The sequence below is a fragment of the Macrobrachium rosenbergii genome, chromosome 54, assembly GCF_040412425.1.
Source record: "Macrobrachium rosenbergii isolate ZJJX-2024 chromosome 54, ASM4041242v1, whole genome shotgun sequence".
NCBI classification, from domain to species: Eukaryota; Metazoa; Arthropoda; class Malacostraca; order Decapoda; family Palaemonidae; genus Macrobrachium; species Macrobrachium rosenbergii.
The window spans coordinates 43,602,540-43,619,825 of NC_089794.1; the positions used below are offsets into that span (position 1 = coordinate 43,602,540).

The 17,286-nt window shown below is 34.5% G+C and overlaps 2 protein-coding genes across 14 annotated transcripts in view; both read left to right on the forward strand.

Moving 5' to 3' along the window:
* LOC136835088 (uncharacterized protein DDB_G0288805-like) overlaps positions 1–15,122 on the forward strand; it is a 45,304-nt gene extending 30,182 nt beyond the window's left edge. The window contains exons 2-5 of the mRNA XM_067098268.1: positions 2,750–3,696; positions 14,544–14,552; positions 14,646–14,678; positions 15,112–15,122. Of these exons, the coding sequence (XP_066954369.1) occupies positions 2,750–3,696; positions 14,544–14,552; positions 14,646–14,678; positions 15,112–15,122 (1,000 nt within the window). The remainder of the gene's footprint in view (positions 1–2,749; positions 3,697–14,543; positions 14,553–14,645; positions 14,679–15,111) is intronic.
* The window catches only part of didum (dilute class unconventional myosin), a 323,000-nt gene that overhangs the window by 287,837 nt on the left and 17,877 nt on the right, over positions 1–17,286 (forward strand). For all 13 annotated transcript variants that reach the window (XM_067098124.1, XM_067098121.1, XM_067098117.1 and 10 more), the window contains one exon: positions 16,886–17,029. In XM_067098124.1, the coding sequence (XP_066954225.1) occupies positions 16,886–17,029 (144 nt within the window). The remainder of the gene's footprint in view (positions 1–16,885; positions 17,030–17,286) is intronic.

Sequence of the window (17,286 nt, forward strand, 5' to 3'; positions counted from 1 at the left end):
CGATAGATGAATAATGCTGATATATGTCGTTTTCGTTGGATGTCTTTTATAAAAATACAGTGAAGTTCGAAACTTTAAAATCTAAAAAAAAATAATGACTGCTGCTGCTGCTGTAACTTCTACGCTGGGTTCTCGGCCACTGATGAGGGTTGTCAGTGTTCCCTCACTGCGTATAGCGAATGTGGGAAGGGGGTTTGGGGGTTGAGAAAGATTAGAAATAGCGTATTGAGGTTGAATGGGAAAGGGGAGTTGATGAGGTTAGGTTGGCTGACCTCTCCATTCCCATGCCGGAAACTCTTCTTATGATACGTATGATAATGGAGCAGCATCTAGCCCTGTAATTACTCGGCAGACCTTAAGTTTTTCTCCTGATGGGATTCTCGACTTAACGGGAGTACAGTAGTTTGTTTGGTAAACATCACATGGTAGATCTATTGTTACGCCGGGCTTCTAAAATTTACTATTGAATAATTATTTACTAAGTAAGAGATGTACGCTCCTTTTATAACATTATTCATATAGGCTAATATTGGCCTGGTTTATAGGTTTTATGGGTTTCCCGTTCCTGCTACGATAGATATATGTACCGTGATTTGAAATCCTTTTACCACAACTCGTTTTGTTGGAGTTCTCTGTAACATTTCTGTAGGCAGTTGATATTTTTAAAAGGATTATAGATATGTAATAGATACAATATTTTCTCAGAATTTCGATGGTTCAAGAAGTGTTTCCATCAGTCATTATTATCAGATATTATTGCTACTATTACTTTATCCCAGAGAACTTTTAACTTACGAAAATATGCAAGTCGGGATAGAATTCCTAGGATAGATTAAGTTAGGATGCATCCCAGTTGAAAAAAGAAGGGAACAAATCTAAGGTGACGGAAACTCCACAAGAAAATAGCTGCTAGCTCAGAACTAGCACCGACATGGAAATCCGAATGTGTAATGGGAAAAAAGATAGAAACACCTGGAAAAGGCTCATTAAAAACAGCGACCCCGAACGGGGATTATGCTGAGATGATGATGGTGATGATTACATTATGTTAAGCAGATTGCTAGGGTTAATTTCAACAAATAGCCATGATTATGTTTTTATTTTTATTATCATAGTATCCGGAATTAACCATGATGTAGTTAATGCTTTTTTGCATCGTATGTTTTCCAAAGTAATAAGCTTGTACTATCTTATGCATGAGCGGGGAAAGTTTTCTTTTTTATATGGGTTTATTTACAATGGTCGTAAATGTGATGTAACTTGGCATTCTGTGAAAGCTGGCGCGCCTCTCTCTCTCTCTCTCTCTCTCTCTCTCTCTCTCTCTCTCTCTCTCTCTCTCCATAATATAGTTCTTTATGCACAAATCAAGCCCCTATTCTTCATATATACATTTCTGTTATACTATGTCTATCAGTTCGGCTTCAAAGGTGTATGCCTTACGAAAAGAGAACAGTGCAACTGAAGGATTAACTCTATTATTACAAAATAACTCAAGATTTTTAATCGTGCATCAACTAGTTTACAGGTATTATGAAAAAAATCAAGCGGAATGTCTTTGAGTAATAATCATTAACAGTGGGAAGTTAAATGCCATAGCCATTCTCGCATTTATTCAGTTACTTAATGAAATCATTGAAATAAAGCAGTCAGCATTCAGAATATACTGTGTATTTGCAATTTTATGCTATTTTTTGGATGTACGTAAGTACGATTTAGAATAGAATTTTAGAACTGTCAGCGGCACAGTAACTTTACAAGATAACCTGAGCTATGATTTATAAGAGTTATAATTTCTGTATTGGATGAGTGATTACAACTACCAACATTTTGTACACCTGCGACCTGCGAGCACTTTCACATAAATTATGCAGTGATCGAGAGTAATATCCCCGCAGTTATCGTCAAATGGTCGTATGCTTTAGAAAATTCTCATTGAAGTACAATAATCGACCATTTATCGTGGAAGGTAATTAACGATACTCTCTTTGTCCTCAACCCACTGAATCGATCGGTGTGTGTTTGTGTATTTGTCTCTCATGTCTGTCTGTCTGTCCGTCCGTCGATCAGTAACCAATGAACCTTTATTGACGCTTCCCCGTCTCCCCATGCCCCTTTCCCCACCCTCCCGACCGTACGCTTACCCCTTTTAATTTACCAATAACCTCGTATCTCTCCTCTCCCCCCCCCTCCACCGTTAATATATCAGTCCCTTAGGCCATCCCTGAGGGCAATCCTGCTCATTACGCTACGCAATTAGGGGATGACTTTGATAAAAGTTCAGGGACCCTGATGACTTATCTTTCATAGTTGGTAGGAAAATGAGGAGTTCTGTGCTGGGGAATTTTCATTACACTTATTCGTCTATGAAAATTATTATTATTATATATTATTATTGTCATTATTATTAGTTCTTGTCATTATTTTTATTATTATTATTATTATTATTATTATTATTATTATTATTATTATTATTATTATTATTATTATTATTTCAATGGTAGTAATTTTTTTACGGACTATCACTGTTGGTGAAGAATACAGTAGTACATAATGGAATGTTTCTTGGAATGTTTAACAGAGAACTTTAAGCTTTGAACTAGTTTTTGCATGTTCAGTGGATTGTATCGAAGAGGAAATAAAAGATCCAAACTTACCTTTTGACCATTATGGGTTTTTTCGAAAACAGTGTTTTTGTGTCGTTTCTTCTGATCGTTACCATTTTTTACTTCCTCGAAATTGATGTGTGAAGGTTGAGTAAAATAAAGAGACGTTTGTCAAACGTCCCCGCTGAGGATTTGAAGCTAACCATAGTTGACAGTGGAAGCATACCAACTCTTACGGCCTCATCTCCCAGCATTTTGCCGGACGGAGATTGCACCGTCTTTGGAGGACTTTTGATCTCGCCCTTTGATGATCTGTTCGCATCGTCTGCCTCTGACAAAAGCACTCGGCATCACAAGGATTCTGTTACCGAAAGATTAACGTCAGGGAGACGCCAGTCCCTCGCTATAGACATCCGGCGATCTGAGAAATTGGTCAAGAGGGGACTCGAGTCACGAAGGTCGTCGTTTCCACACAGCTCCACGAGTTGGAGTGATTCAGTCGATCCTTGCAGTTCGCCTTCCTCCTCCCCTTCGACGGTAATCACCGGGTCCCTGCCCATTTCTTGCCCATTATCAGCACCTGCTGACAACTCCAGCTCTGAGGATTTTGGTCGTTTTTCCGCTCTTACGCCCCCAGTAACATTTTCTTCGTCATATCCCATATCTTCTTGCGCAGTCAAAGATCTTCAAAGCGCCACAATGCCCGCCCGTTTGGATGAAGGGATCAGGAGGAAATTCGCTGGGACCAACATACCCAGTCCCAGGGGTACCCTTGGGAACACCAAGTATAATAGCAATGTGACGAATGAAGCCAACCGGTTTGGGTTTGTCTTTAGACTTTCCAAGGACAGTAATAATAAAAATAATTTTTGCAATAAGTGCAGGACCATCCACTCTCCTTCTCAGAGTGGTTGCCTTGATAATAGCAACAGCAGCATCAATAACAATAACAAATCCAACAATGCCAATAACAACAACAACAACATCACCACCACCAGCAATACAACTCAAAATATGAACAACCGCCGGAGGAAAGCCGGGATCATTTTTCCAATCAGGACGAGCACCTCTTCACTCATCCCCGTCATCACAGGTAATGACAGTTTGTAGTTAAGGTACACTTATAGTATACTAATACTTGTAATTCTTTGTTTACGAAGTAACTTTTTACGATCTGCAGAACCTTATTTTACAAGACTTTTGGTTGAACTTGGTATACAATAAGATTTATATTGAAAACCTAGCTCTCTTCTCCATGTAAATACGGTATAATTATAGAACACTGGGTATTTTTTAAGATTTGGAAAGCGATTATACGAAAATTGTTAAGAATATTTGTAAAATTGAAGTCATGAAATGGCACTCCTTCGATGACTTGAATATTTGAATGAATTAAGCGTCTCATGTTCAAGTTGACTTTCGGAATAAGAAAATCACGTGATTTCAAAAGTGTGAGAAGCCACGAAGGAAGAGAAGAAGGGAGTAAGGTAGAGTTTTCGAGGTATAATTTCCCAATTTCCAGGCGCAATGAATACGATGTCTCACTACGTAACAGTTTTTAATACGTACCCAGAGCCCTCAGGAAATTTTCTTTTATTTTGCATATAGTAAGAGTTTTAAGTTCGAGTCGTCTGAAATAGCTTTAGTGGCAAGTTGCCAATCAAACGCTCTGCTCGAGAAGGCAACATCCCAAATGATATTGTTAAGGCATTATTTCTCTCTCTCTCTCTCTCTCGATGTGAAAGGAGCTGCTCCATTGTTTGGAAATAAAAGGGGACTAGTTGAGACTTCGGCATTGTCTGGCGCTCAGCATTGCATTCTGTAGCTCTTTTTATAACCGTAAATGGCAACGGAAAGTGGGTCATGTATGGTCATGCGCCGTATCCCCAAGTAACCGATAGGTCGACCATTAATCCCGGGGTTGTCCCATTCGTCGATTATGTCTTTCCGTCACTAAACATTTGGGTTTCCTCATTACCAGTCATATAATCTTCAATATTCGTTTTTTCCCCTTAGCGTGGGCTAGAAAGCGGCATCCCTTCGTCTCTCTCTCCATAAAACTCGCACATTAATATTATTGTCAAGAAATAAATATTAACCCGCGTCGGCGCTATGTGTGTGTGTGTGTGTGTGTGTGTGTGTGTGTGTGAGAGAGAGAGAGAGAGAGAGAGAGAGAGAGAGAGAGAGAGAGAGAGAGAGAGAGAGAGGGGTTTACAGAGAGAATCTGGGGCAACGTACTCAATTTCTTATAGTAATGAAGGCGCAGTGAAGATAAATTTTGTACGGCAGTGTTAAAATGCAAATTGCAATCATTTTGACGGTCGACGTAAAATTATGGAACGCTTTGATATCATGATAACATCATAAGTGCAGCAATCTACGATTTGCTCAAATGTTTTTACTTTTCGTCCTTATTTTGTTCCATCGTCTTAAAATGGTTTTAAGTTTCATGAGGATTTGTGCACTTTGGGAATAATATTAAAACTTTTCTCCGTGTAAAAAAGAAAAGTCTCAGCAGTGATAATAATAATAATAATAATAATAATCATTTCTTTATTACACACTCACTTCTCACTCCATTCCCCTCTAAGATTATCGAATAGGGTGTTTCACCCCGGAAATATGGTATGATACCCCAAGAACCATAATTGTGGGAAGGCGTCCTCTTTTCAGAAGTCTGTCCCAGTTTCTGCCAATGCGACATTTAACTCCGGGTAATGACACCAACGTCGCATTCCAGCAATATTCGTTTGTTCCCCAAATCAAATCATAAAATTGTATGTCATCCTCTTTCTTATTGTGGATGAGCGAGGCGCGCTTGCTGCGCGCGCACAACAACACGACATATATATATATATATATATATATATATATATATATATATATATATATATATATATATATATATATATATATATATATATATATAATAATGTTTCGACCTCCACCGGCCCTTTTCAAGAACTTTTATTGGCTGAGATACAAAGAAATACAAAAGCAAAAGTACAGTTAATATTGCAAAAGTGCAAATATAGTCTGCCCAAAGAACTGTTTTGTGAACACCTAGGACTGTTAGTCACTAATACTGTACACGAATGAAGAGATTATTGTTTTCACAGTTTTAGGGGAGATACTGGCTGTGCTACAGAGTGTGTCAACAATTGTTTTAGTCTAGCATGAAACACCTTTTACTCAGAAATTGGTTCGTTAAACAGTAACAAAACAAGAATCAACTTCCCATTTCATACCGAAAATGCAATTCATTCACGTAAAATTCTCAATGTCTAAGTTATTTTTGCATTTATATCCACAGTTGGTAAAATGTTAATCAAAAACGGCCTGAAACAAAAGGAAGGTTTTGTTTTGTTTTATCAGATACCATGTTCTTGTGATAACTTTTATATTGGACAATTGGAAACAAATCTTCCGACTCGTGTCAAACAATAAGTGTTATATACATGCAAATAACGTAAGTATTGCTGTTAACATATACATAGCTCAAGCGTAATGTTGTAATACATTGGAAAAGAAGTAACGTAGTTTTTGAAAGATGGCATTATATTGAAAGATGAGTAGTTGAAAGTGCCTGTTTAAAAAATAGAATTCTTAATAGATTTAATGGCAATGACGAACTTTTTTTTTTTAATATGGACCTATTGTTTTCACATGATGTTCGACGACAGTACGAATTTGATAAAAGCCTCTATTTTGTGACCACTGTTATAAGGATTGTAGTTCCTCGTTGGGAGAGTCAGTAGAGTTGTCGCCTAGCACTCGCTAGACCCGAGTTCGAGTCTCTGGCCGGTAATGATGAATTAGAGGAATTTATTTCTGGTGATAGAAATTCATTTCTTGCTATAATATGGTTCGGATTCCACAATAAGCTGTAGGTCCTGTTGCTAGGTAACCAATTGGTTCATAGCCACATAAAATAAGTCTAATCCTTCGAGCCAGCCCTAGGAGAGCTGTTAATCAGCTCAGTGGTCTGGTTAAACTAAGGTATACTTGACTTATAAGGATTGTGTGTACCTCAGTTAATAAAAACGATTTAACAGGGCCAGTTGAGGCGAAAACTGTAGAGCAAAGTACTGTATATTTAATGTCCTTGTGGAATAAATGGTTTACTTTAACATCTGTAGTCTCAGAAGCTTCAAAATTTAAAAAAACTCATTTACATTCAACATCCACTTTTCACTTGCATACAGGAGTTTTAGCTCAACGCCACATTTATGCATTCCATCCTTGGCTTCCATAGACACACAAGTTCACTTCCAAATTATTTACATAGACATTCAAGTTCTCTTTAAATTTATTTGCATAGAAACTCAAGTTCTCTTCCAGATTATTTGTATGGACACTAAAGTTCTCTTCCAAATTATTTCCATAGACACTCATATTTCCATAGACACCCAAGTTCTCTTCCAAATTATTTCCATAGATACTCAGGTTCTCTTCCAAATTATTTGCATAGATACACAAGTTCTCTTCCAAATTATCTGGAGAGATACTCAAGTTCTCTTTCAGATTATTTGCATAGACACCCAAGTTCTCTTCCAAATTATTTCCATAGATACTCAAGTTCTCTTCAAATTATTTGCTTAGACACTCAAGTTCTCCAAATTATTTGCATGCATATTCAAGTTCTCTTCCAAATTATTTGCATAGACACTCAACTTCTCTTCCAGATTATTTGCATAGATACTCAAGATCTCTTCCAAATTACTTGTATAGATACACAAGTTCTCTTCCAAATTATCTGGAGAGATACTCAAGTTCTCTTCCAGATTATTTGCATAGACACCCAAGTTCTCTTCCAAATTATTTCCATAGATACTCAAGTTCTCTTCAAATTATTTGCTTAGACACTCAAGTTCTCCAAATTATTTGCATGCATACTCAAGTTCTCTTCCAAATTATTTGCATAGACACTCAACTTCTCTTCCAGATTATTTGCATAGATACTGAAGTTCTCTTCCAAATTATTTGTATAGACAAGTCTTCTGTCAAATTATTTCCACAGATACGTAAGTTCTCTTCCAAATTATTTGCATAGACACTAAAGTTCTCTTCCAGATTATTTTCATAGACACTCAAGTTCTTTTCCAGATTATTTGCATAGATACTCAAGATCTCTTCCAAATTACTTGTCTAGACATCTAGGTTCTCTTCCAAATTATTTACATAGACACTCAAGCACTCTTTCAGATTATTTGCGTAGATACTCAAGTTCTCTTCCAAATTATTTGTATAGACAATCAAGTTCTCTTTCAAATTATTTCCATGATACTTAAGCTTTCTTCCAAATTATTTGCATAGACACTCAAGTTCTCTTCTAGATTATTTGCATAGACACTCAAGTTCTCTTCCAGATTATTTGCATAGATACTCAGGTTCTCTTCCAAATTATTTGTATAGAAACCCAAATCTCTTCCAAATTATTTGCATAGACACTCAAGTCCTCTTCCAGATTACTTGCATAGATACTTAAGTTCTCTTCAGATTATTTGTATAGACACCTAAGTCCAAATTATTTCCATAGATACTCGAATTCTCTCCAAATTATTTGTATAGACACCCAAGTTCTCTTCCAAATTATTTTTATAGACACTTAAGTTCTCTTCCAGATTATTTCCATTTGTACTCAAGTTCTCTTCCATATTATTTTTATAGACACTCAAGTTCTCTTCCAAATTATTTGCATAGATGCTCAAGTTCTCTTCCAAATTATTTGTAAAGTCACCCAAGTTCTCTTCAAAATTATTTCCATAGTCACTCGAAGTTCTCTTCCAAATTATTTGTATAGACACCCAAGTTCTCTTCCAAATCATTTCCATGGATACTCAAGTTCTCTTCAAATTATTTGCATACATACTCAAGTTCTCTTCCAAATTATTTGCATAGACACTCAACTTCTCTTCCAGATTATTTGCATAGATGCTCAAATTCTCTTCCAAATTATTTGTATAGGCAATAAAGTTCTCTTTCAATTTATTTCCACAGATACTTAAGTTCTCTTCCAAATTATTTTCATAGACACTAAAGTTCTTGTCCAGATTATTTTCATAGACACTCAAGTTCTCTTCCAGATTATTTGCATAGATACTCAAGATCTCTTCCAAATTACTTGTCTAGACACCCAAGTTCTCTTGCAAATTGTTTGCAGAGATACTCAAGTTCTCTTTCAGATTATTTCCATAGATATTCAAGTTCTCTTCCAAATTATTTGCATAGACACTCAAGTTCTCTTCCAGATCATTTGCGTAGATACTCAAGTTCTCTTCCAAATTATTTGTATAAACACCGAAATTCTCTTCTAAATTATTTGTATAAACACTCAAATTCTCTTCTAAATTATTTGCATATATACTCAATTTCTCTTCTCAAATTATTTGCATAGACACTCAAGTTCTCTTCCAGATTATTTGCATAGATACTCAAGTTCTCTTCCAAATTATTTGTATAGACACTCTAATCTCTTCCAAATTATTTGTATAGACACTCAAGTTCTCTTCCAGATTATTTGCATAGATACTCAAGTTCTCTTCAGATTATTTGAATAGAACCCAAGTTTTCTTCCAAATTATTTCCATAGATACCCAAGTCTTCTTCCAAATTATTTTCATAGACACTTAAGTTCTCTTCAAGATTATTTGCATTTATAAATTCTCTTCCAAATTATTTGTATAGACACCCAAGTTCTCTTCCAAATTATTTCCATATGTACTTAAGTTCTCTTCCAAATTATTTGTATAGACACCCAAGTTCTCTTCCAAATTATTTTTTTAGATACTCAAGTTCTCTTCCAAATTATTTGTATAGGCAATAAAGTCAATTTATTTCCATAGATACTTAAGTTCTCTTCCAAATTATTTCCATAGACACTAAGTTCTTGTCCAGATTATTTGTATAGACACCTCAAGTTCTCTTCCAATTTGCATTATTTCCAAGATATCTTCCAAATTACTTTTTCTAAACTATTTGCATTTGCAGACACTTCTCTTTTCAGATTATTTCCATAGATATTCAGATTCTTTAAATTATTTGCATAAACACTCAAGTTCTCTTCCAGATCATTTGCATAGATACTCAAGTTCTCTTCCAAATTATTTGTATAAACACTGAAATTCTCTTCCAAATTATTTGTATAAACACCGAAATTCTCTTCTAAATTATTTCCATATATACTCAAGCTCTCTTTCAAATTATTTGCATAGACACTCAAGTTCTCTTCCAGATTATTTGCATAGATACTCAAGTTCTCTTCCAAATTATTTGTATAGATAAGTTCTCTTACAGATTATTTGTATAGACACCCAAGTTCTCTTCCAAATTATTTCCATAGATAAGTTCTCTTACAGATTATTTGTATAGACACTTAAGTTCTCTTCCAGATTCTCTATATAAACTCTCAGGTTCTCTTCCTTATAATTTGCATAGATACTCAAGTTCTCTTCCAAATTATTTGTATAAACACCGAAATTCTCTTACAAATTATTTTCATAGATAATCAAGTTCTCTTCCAAATTATTTGCATAGATACTGAAGTTTTCTTCCAGATTATTTGCATAGATACTCAAGTTCTTTTCCAAATTTTTTTGCATAGACACTCAAGTTCTCTTCCAGATTATTTGCATAGATACCCAAGTTCTCTTCCAAATTATTAGTATAGACACCCAAGTTCTTTTCCAGATTATTTCCATAGACACTCAAGTTCTCTTCCAAATTATTTGTATAGACACCCAAGTTCTCTTCCAAATCATTTCCATAGGTACTCAATTCTCTTCCAAATTATTTGTATAGACACCCAAGTTCTCTTCCAAATGATTTGCATAGATACTCAAGTTCTTTTCCAGATTATTTGCATAGACACCCAAGCTCTCTTCCAAATTATTTGCATAGACACTTAAGTTCTCTTCCAGATTATTTGCATAGCTACTCAAGTTCTCTTCCACATTGTTTGTGTAGACACTCAAGTTCTCTTCCAAATTATTTGTATAGACACTCAAGTTCTCTTCCAAATTATTTGTATAGACACTCAAGTTATCTACTCTTCCAGATTAATTGCATAGATACTTAAGTTCTCTTCCAAATTATATGTATAGACACTCAAGTCCTCTTCCAAATTATTTGTATAGACACTCAAGTTTTCTTCCAAATTCCAAATTATTTCTATAGACACTCAATTTCTCTTCCAAATAATTTGTATAGACATTCAAGTTCTCTTCCAGATTATTTGTATAGACACTCAAGCTCTCTTCCACATTATTTGCACAGACCCTGCTATCTTCCTTGCTTATCAAATCTAACTCTTAACATCTCTTAACCTACCGTAGTGTGGTGCATTTGCTACCAAAATAAAGTTCTTTCCCTTTACTCTCAAACTTCTCACATAACTGTTTCATAACAGACAACTGATCAGCACATTTTTTTTTTCTAAACCCCATGTTCTCCTATTGGTCATTCTGTCGGTATTGAAAATTGCACCAAACACTAAAGGGTGAATCAGAAGTTCCTTAAATTTCACCTTTAATATATACATTTAGATACTTTATTCCAGAGGACTGTCTTTAACCTATCTACAGTGGCTCATTTAACTTAATTTCCTTCTTCACTCTAGAGGTAGGCCAATATACATGGCTTTTATCTCTGGCCCTTAACTATAGTTTATCCACTTCTGGTTCAATTATACACAAATAACTCATGTTAGCTACTGATAGGTAATTTACTCTTGGGTAACACTTGAAAAATTGAGGATTTTCAGTTGCATTTAAAAACTCAAACAAAAATTTTACTTGATAAGAGAAGTTCTTTTACAAAAGAAAAATCTAGTGGATGGGGCTGGAACACCAAGAGAAATCATGAGTTTATTTACAGAAGAATAACCTAAAGGATGAAAGGATGGTTGGGTCCTGGATGAACTCAAACAACAAGTTGGCATCCTAACTGTTGCTGCAAAGATATTGAAAAAGATGACCCTAATGTGCAGATGAAAGAGGATTTGATTAAAAGATTGCTGCTCGAATTAACTGGGCAATGGTAAATTTGCAGTTGAACATAATAACGTATTAAGACTTTTATGCAGGGGGGAAAATAATTGTACTCATATGAAAATCAGGACCAGGTTGGAGTTCAGAGAACGGGTGTAATGTGCATAAGTTAATTGGGACCTGGGACGAGTTGGGCCAATGAGTATTAAGAATTTTATGTAGGGGGGAACATAATTGTTCTGAAATGAAAATCGGGACCAGGTTGAAGTTCAGATAAGGTTTGTTTGTCTTTTTAACATATACCAGGTGCAATGTGCATAAGTTAATTGGGACTCAGGATGAGTTGGGGATACTTGGAGTTTTGTAAGAACTTTTTGTTCGATGCCTTTGTTTCAGCACAGTTCATGGGGACCATATCCAGGTGACCATGTCTGAAGATGACAATGCAACTGCCTCTTGTTAGTCAAGTTACATTTGATTAAAAAATAATAAAAAGGGATTAACTTTGAGGGGTCTATGGACTGTATGTAAGAAGACAGTCAAAGAGGAGATAATACCCAAGATGCATCTTGTTGGATATTTTAATTTAATTATTACAAAAAAATTCCAAGCAACTATCATGAATAAAGGATATGGCTATTATTAGAATTGAATGAGCAACTGAGGGATGCTGAGCAAGTTGGTAAAGAGGTTGTTACACAGAGGTCAGTTAAAATTAGATGAGAAGGAAATTCTAAGAAATGAGCGTTAGAAGAGGGACATTTGTGAATTTTGCATTTTTCACCTCTTTACTTTTTCAGCCAAAATCATACCTTGTATACCTTCCATAGTAGGCTATGCTTAGTAGTGCTATGCCCTTATAACTGTTACTGTCTCCTCTGTCACATTCACCCATATAGCAAGGAATACATACCCATTCCTTCAGAATTTTTCCATTCAGCCAGACATACTTCATAAACCCTGGGTAGCCGCTCATTCACACACTGACTAATGTACACAGCATCTCATTAGAACTTGTCAACTCTAGGGGTCTTTCTGTCCCTTATCTTGTTGTGGTTTTGTGCGAATTTTAATTGGGGTTTTTGTAATGTCCAGAAATTGGTCATTATCATTGATTTGTACGTATGGGAAGTGAAAAACAGGTAAGAAGTCTGAAACAGCAGAAGTAAATTCTACCCAGAAGTAACCTTTAGTCCTTTATAACATTGGTCAAAGAAACACATCTGTTAAGATTGTGCATGTGACGTGCACCTTTTACATTTAAACTTTGAATATGAAGAGCTCTTGGGACAAAAATAGTTAGTAGGTCTGCTCTAACTTTGATTTACAGGTACTCCACTCTTGAAGCCTTCATTATTCATAAACCTTGCGCATGCCCTATCAGTCAGGCAACATGTTTTTTTTCTATCCTGCCTAAATGATTCATTTTATATCCAACCAAGCCAAGATGCAGCAAGATTTGCTGTTGGGTGGAAGGTTTCAAAGCGTGCTATTATTTTCTTTAATTTTATTGGTATAATGTATGTCTCGATATTATTTGTTTGAAAACCAGAGAGACGGACAACTAGTAATGCACTAATCAAGCCTGAAAGGACAAGATAAATCTGATTGACTCACTGACTGACAAATGGAGGGGAAAACGATTCTCTCAACTTTGTTGATTGGAGGATTAATAACTCCAAAATACAGTTGTTAGAAAAAAAAAGAGTGGCTTGATCCCAGATATATTAATAATGTTATTTGCAAAATGATAGATTACGTTGATAAGAAAAGTGCAAGTAGAGGAAAGGAAATAGCAATCCTAAACTCAAGAGAAACTTTTTCTTTATGCTGTTCATGATATAATTTTTATATTTAGTATTTGCAATGGTAAACAGGTTACTATGTATGCTGACGTACGTATGTATGCAGTATGCATCGTATTTCATGTATGTTCAAAAAGATACAGAAAAGAAAACTGTACGAGATGTTAAGTGTACATAGCAAATTGACAAAGTTTCCATACACTTGCTGTATGCCATGACAGTTTGTATGTACTCTTTGGGTTTGGCAGGATCACAATGTGAAAGTCTTTGTTGGATCAACAATTTTTATATTTTGAGAAGAGAAAAATGTGGTGTTTTTATGATGTGTATACACAATTTGCCCTTACAGTAGAAAATGTTGTAAACAATTTATAATTTCAGAAATTTCATAATTATTTTCAGAGAATTAAATTTTTTTTGTTCTTGACAAAATGTACATAATAAAAAGATGTAGCAAACTTCTGAATCTGTCAAGTGCTACTGTGCTGTTTTTGTGTTATGGTATGTATATGGTTGAATGCCATTCATTTGTCTGTTTTCATATTGGGAAATGGTTCCTGTTGGTTGCACTGGTTATCTTTCAAGGAACTAATACTAGCATCTTGTGTTTTTCTCTTTCTTGCATATCTTTATGAATTACTAATTGGCATTTGAAGATCTGTAGACTGACGTTGCTTATAACATATACTAATGTTACATGCAATAATGTCACAGTTACATACAAGAAGTGTACCGCAATTTAAATCTCTAGGCCTGGGGAGAACGATCTGCTTATAATAATAATTCTTCCAGAATAAAATTACTGATATATATATATATATATATATATATATATATATATATATATATATATATATATATATATATAATATATATATATATATATATATACACACATATATACATATATATATAAATATAAAACTTGTATATATATATATATATATCATGCAAGAAAAATATATATATATATTTATATATATACTATATAGCTACTCCCAGCCTCTAGTTGATCTAGGTACATTATCTCTCCTTTTAACAAATTTGAATGCATTATGGCAATACCCTGTGCATCTTTATATGACCCTTTTCCCAATCTTCATCATGCAAGAAAAAATTCTTGTGTCTGGGCCTCTAGTTGATCACAGGCTCTGGAAGCAAACAAATTTGATCAGCTTAGGGCAGCCCTCATCTTTATATGACCCTTGCTGAATCAACACATATTTAGACTGGTTTATGTGGCTCTGGATGCAAACGGTCATCAGCTCAGGGCAGCCCTCACAGTATGTATATGAATCAACATATATATATATGGTTTATATGTATATATATATATATATATATATATATATATATATATATATATATATATATATATATATATATATATATTACTACTAACACTTTTCAGTATGACCTTTATTGACTAAATTGCATGCAGATTTTTTAGATTATTTTTTTATCTGTAAAGCCTCTCTATCCCAAAGCTTTTGTTATATTAAATAATAACATTGGCTGCATATGTTCATTGATAATTTAACTCTCTTCTGCATTGTTTGTTAAGATTGTAATTATCTATGCATATAATTGGGTAAAATTATTATCATTATTATGCTCTTATATTACAGTATGTTAATATACAGTATACATGCACACAGTGTGTGTGCATGCAAGTTGTGCAGTATTAAAAATTTAAGTCTTGCACTTTAATTTTAGTGGAAATGTAGTGGTAAAATGTTACTTTCTGCATGATGCATACAATATCACATATTCGTACTGGGTATTATGCATGCTGTAATGAAAAGAATGACCAATTGTTCTGTGATTTTTGAAGGTGAATGATTTTAGTATGAGTTACTGTATGGTATTGGAAAGTATGGTGTTCCCTTTTCAAGGCCTGGAGATGTTCTCGTTATTTCATGGTATTGATTTAAGGTGTATTGTAGTCAAATTTGTGTATGGTAATGAGGGTAAAACTTGATAGATAAGGATGTAAATGTTACTCTCTGAAAAGTACAGTAAAAACTAGATTTACTGCAGGTTGATGTGTGGTCATTAATGAATGTGGATATTGAGTCTTAACATTTGTGTATGATCTTTTGTTTCTCTTTTAAACTTTTATTTAGCTTTTCTATCTGTTGGCTGGAGTGATTACAGTTTTGAGCCTTTGTAGCTAAGAATGTTATGTATTGTCTTCACATTCTAAGTTGCAAAATGAACTAAAGTGAAACTATATGTATTGTGTACAGCAGTAAAATACTCTGTGAATAGCTTTCTGCTTTCAGGTTTAAAGAACATTTTTTCTCATTCTCTCTCATACCATTAAGTAGCTGAATAATACCAAAGGAATTTTTAAAAAAATGTTTTGAGTGCTTTATATACTTCAAATATCTCATTTCCATTGTTAAAGGTTATCATTCAATTAAGGAGGTCAGTTTCTTGACTGGACAAGACCGTACAGAGCCACAGTTTGGGATTTCCTCAAATACCCCCAAAGACCGGTGATTAAAATTACTACAAGTTGACTCCTCATAATAAGTTTCATTTCTTTTCCCTTGCCCCCTTGACATGGCTTATTTCAGTACCTCATCAACCTTCATTGCTGACTTTGATGATGTTAGTGTAATTTTCACCTATACAGTAATGCTTAAGCATAAAAAACACGCACAGCACTGAGTACAGTTCCACTCCACTTTTTTTTAGGTTGATGGTACCAAGAGGCTAATTGATGCTGTGCTCCCCCAAAAAAAAAAAAAAAAATTACTTACAGAACAAAGTTGCATATAGGATTATGAAATCAAACTCTTGGAAACCCACTGTCTCTCCCAATGGGTACTTTATATCTGCCTGCATCTTTTTTTTTTTTTTTTTTTTTTTTTTTTTTTTTTTAATCAAAAGCCGACTTAACATGCTTGTTTGATGAATGAGATTGGACCATATTGATTGGTTCTTTGATTAGCTTTTTAGAGAGAGCACTAAGTGTCTGTATTAAGAATTTTTGAGAAAATCCCTCTGTGAATTCCCTGTAATAGCTGTCACCATTATTTCAAATTTGGTAATCTGAAGAAATTATCCTCCAGATACATGTGTGGATCTGGGCTTTTGTTTTGTGGCAAAAATTGTTGGCCTTGAGACTGTATATCCCATAAAATATAAATGTTCTTCCTTTTGTTTTCCTTCAGATTTCTAAGATTAAAATTAAAATTTTTTCAAATGATGCACAGATAATCTTATAAAGCTTCTATTGTATTTTTAGTACGTTCATTGGTAATTTTATTGTGTTCAAAGACAAGGAAGCAGTTCCTGCACATGAAGTACATTTAATTTTGTGTTCAAAGTGAAGGAGGAAACTAATGGTAGGATCATTTTTAGTGTATGGGGAATGAGCAGCATTCCACATGTGTAACATGCTGTACACAGTAAAGACTTGTTTTAATGTTATATTGTGTCAGCTTTACATGATTTTAATAAAAATATTTTGATTTTATAGGTGCTGATCCCAGCGACCTGCTTGATGTTACCAACAATGAGAATGATGTCATGCCAGTCATCCGGAAAAAGGAGAGGGAGTACATGGGCATGTTTGAGTATGACAGATCTGATGAAATGCAGATTATACGGGTGCTCATATATGGTAAGATTTTTATGCCAGATAAGGTTATTCCATACAAGATTGTTCCTACTATAGTTAACCAAAACAACAACATATTGCATAAGTTTTCAAACATGGGTTATTTCTGACAAGAGCTTGCTCTGGTTTTATGAGATTAGATATCAGTGTGTCACTGAGGTTTCCATGAATGGATTCAGAGCACACAACTTGAGCAGGACCTAGCATTTTCATTTGTTATATTTTGTTTGTAGTGTTTATATGAAAATTAAAATCTTCCA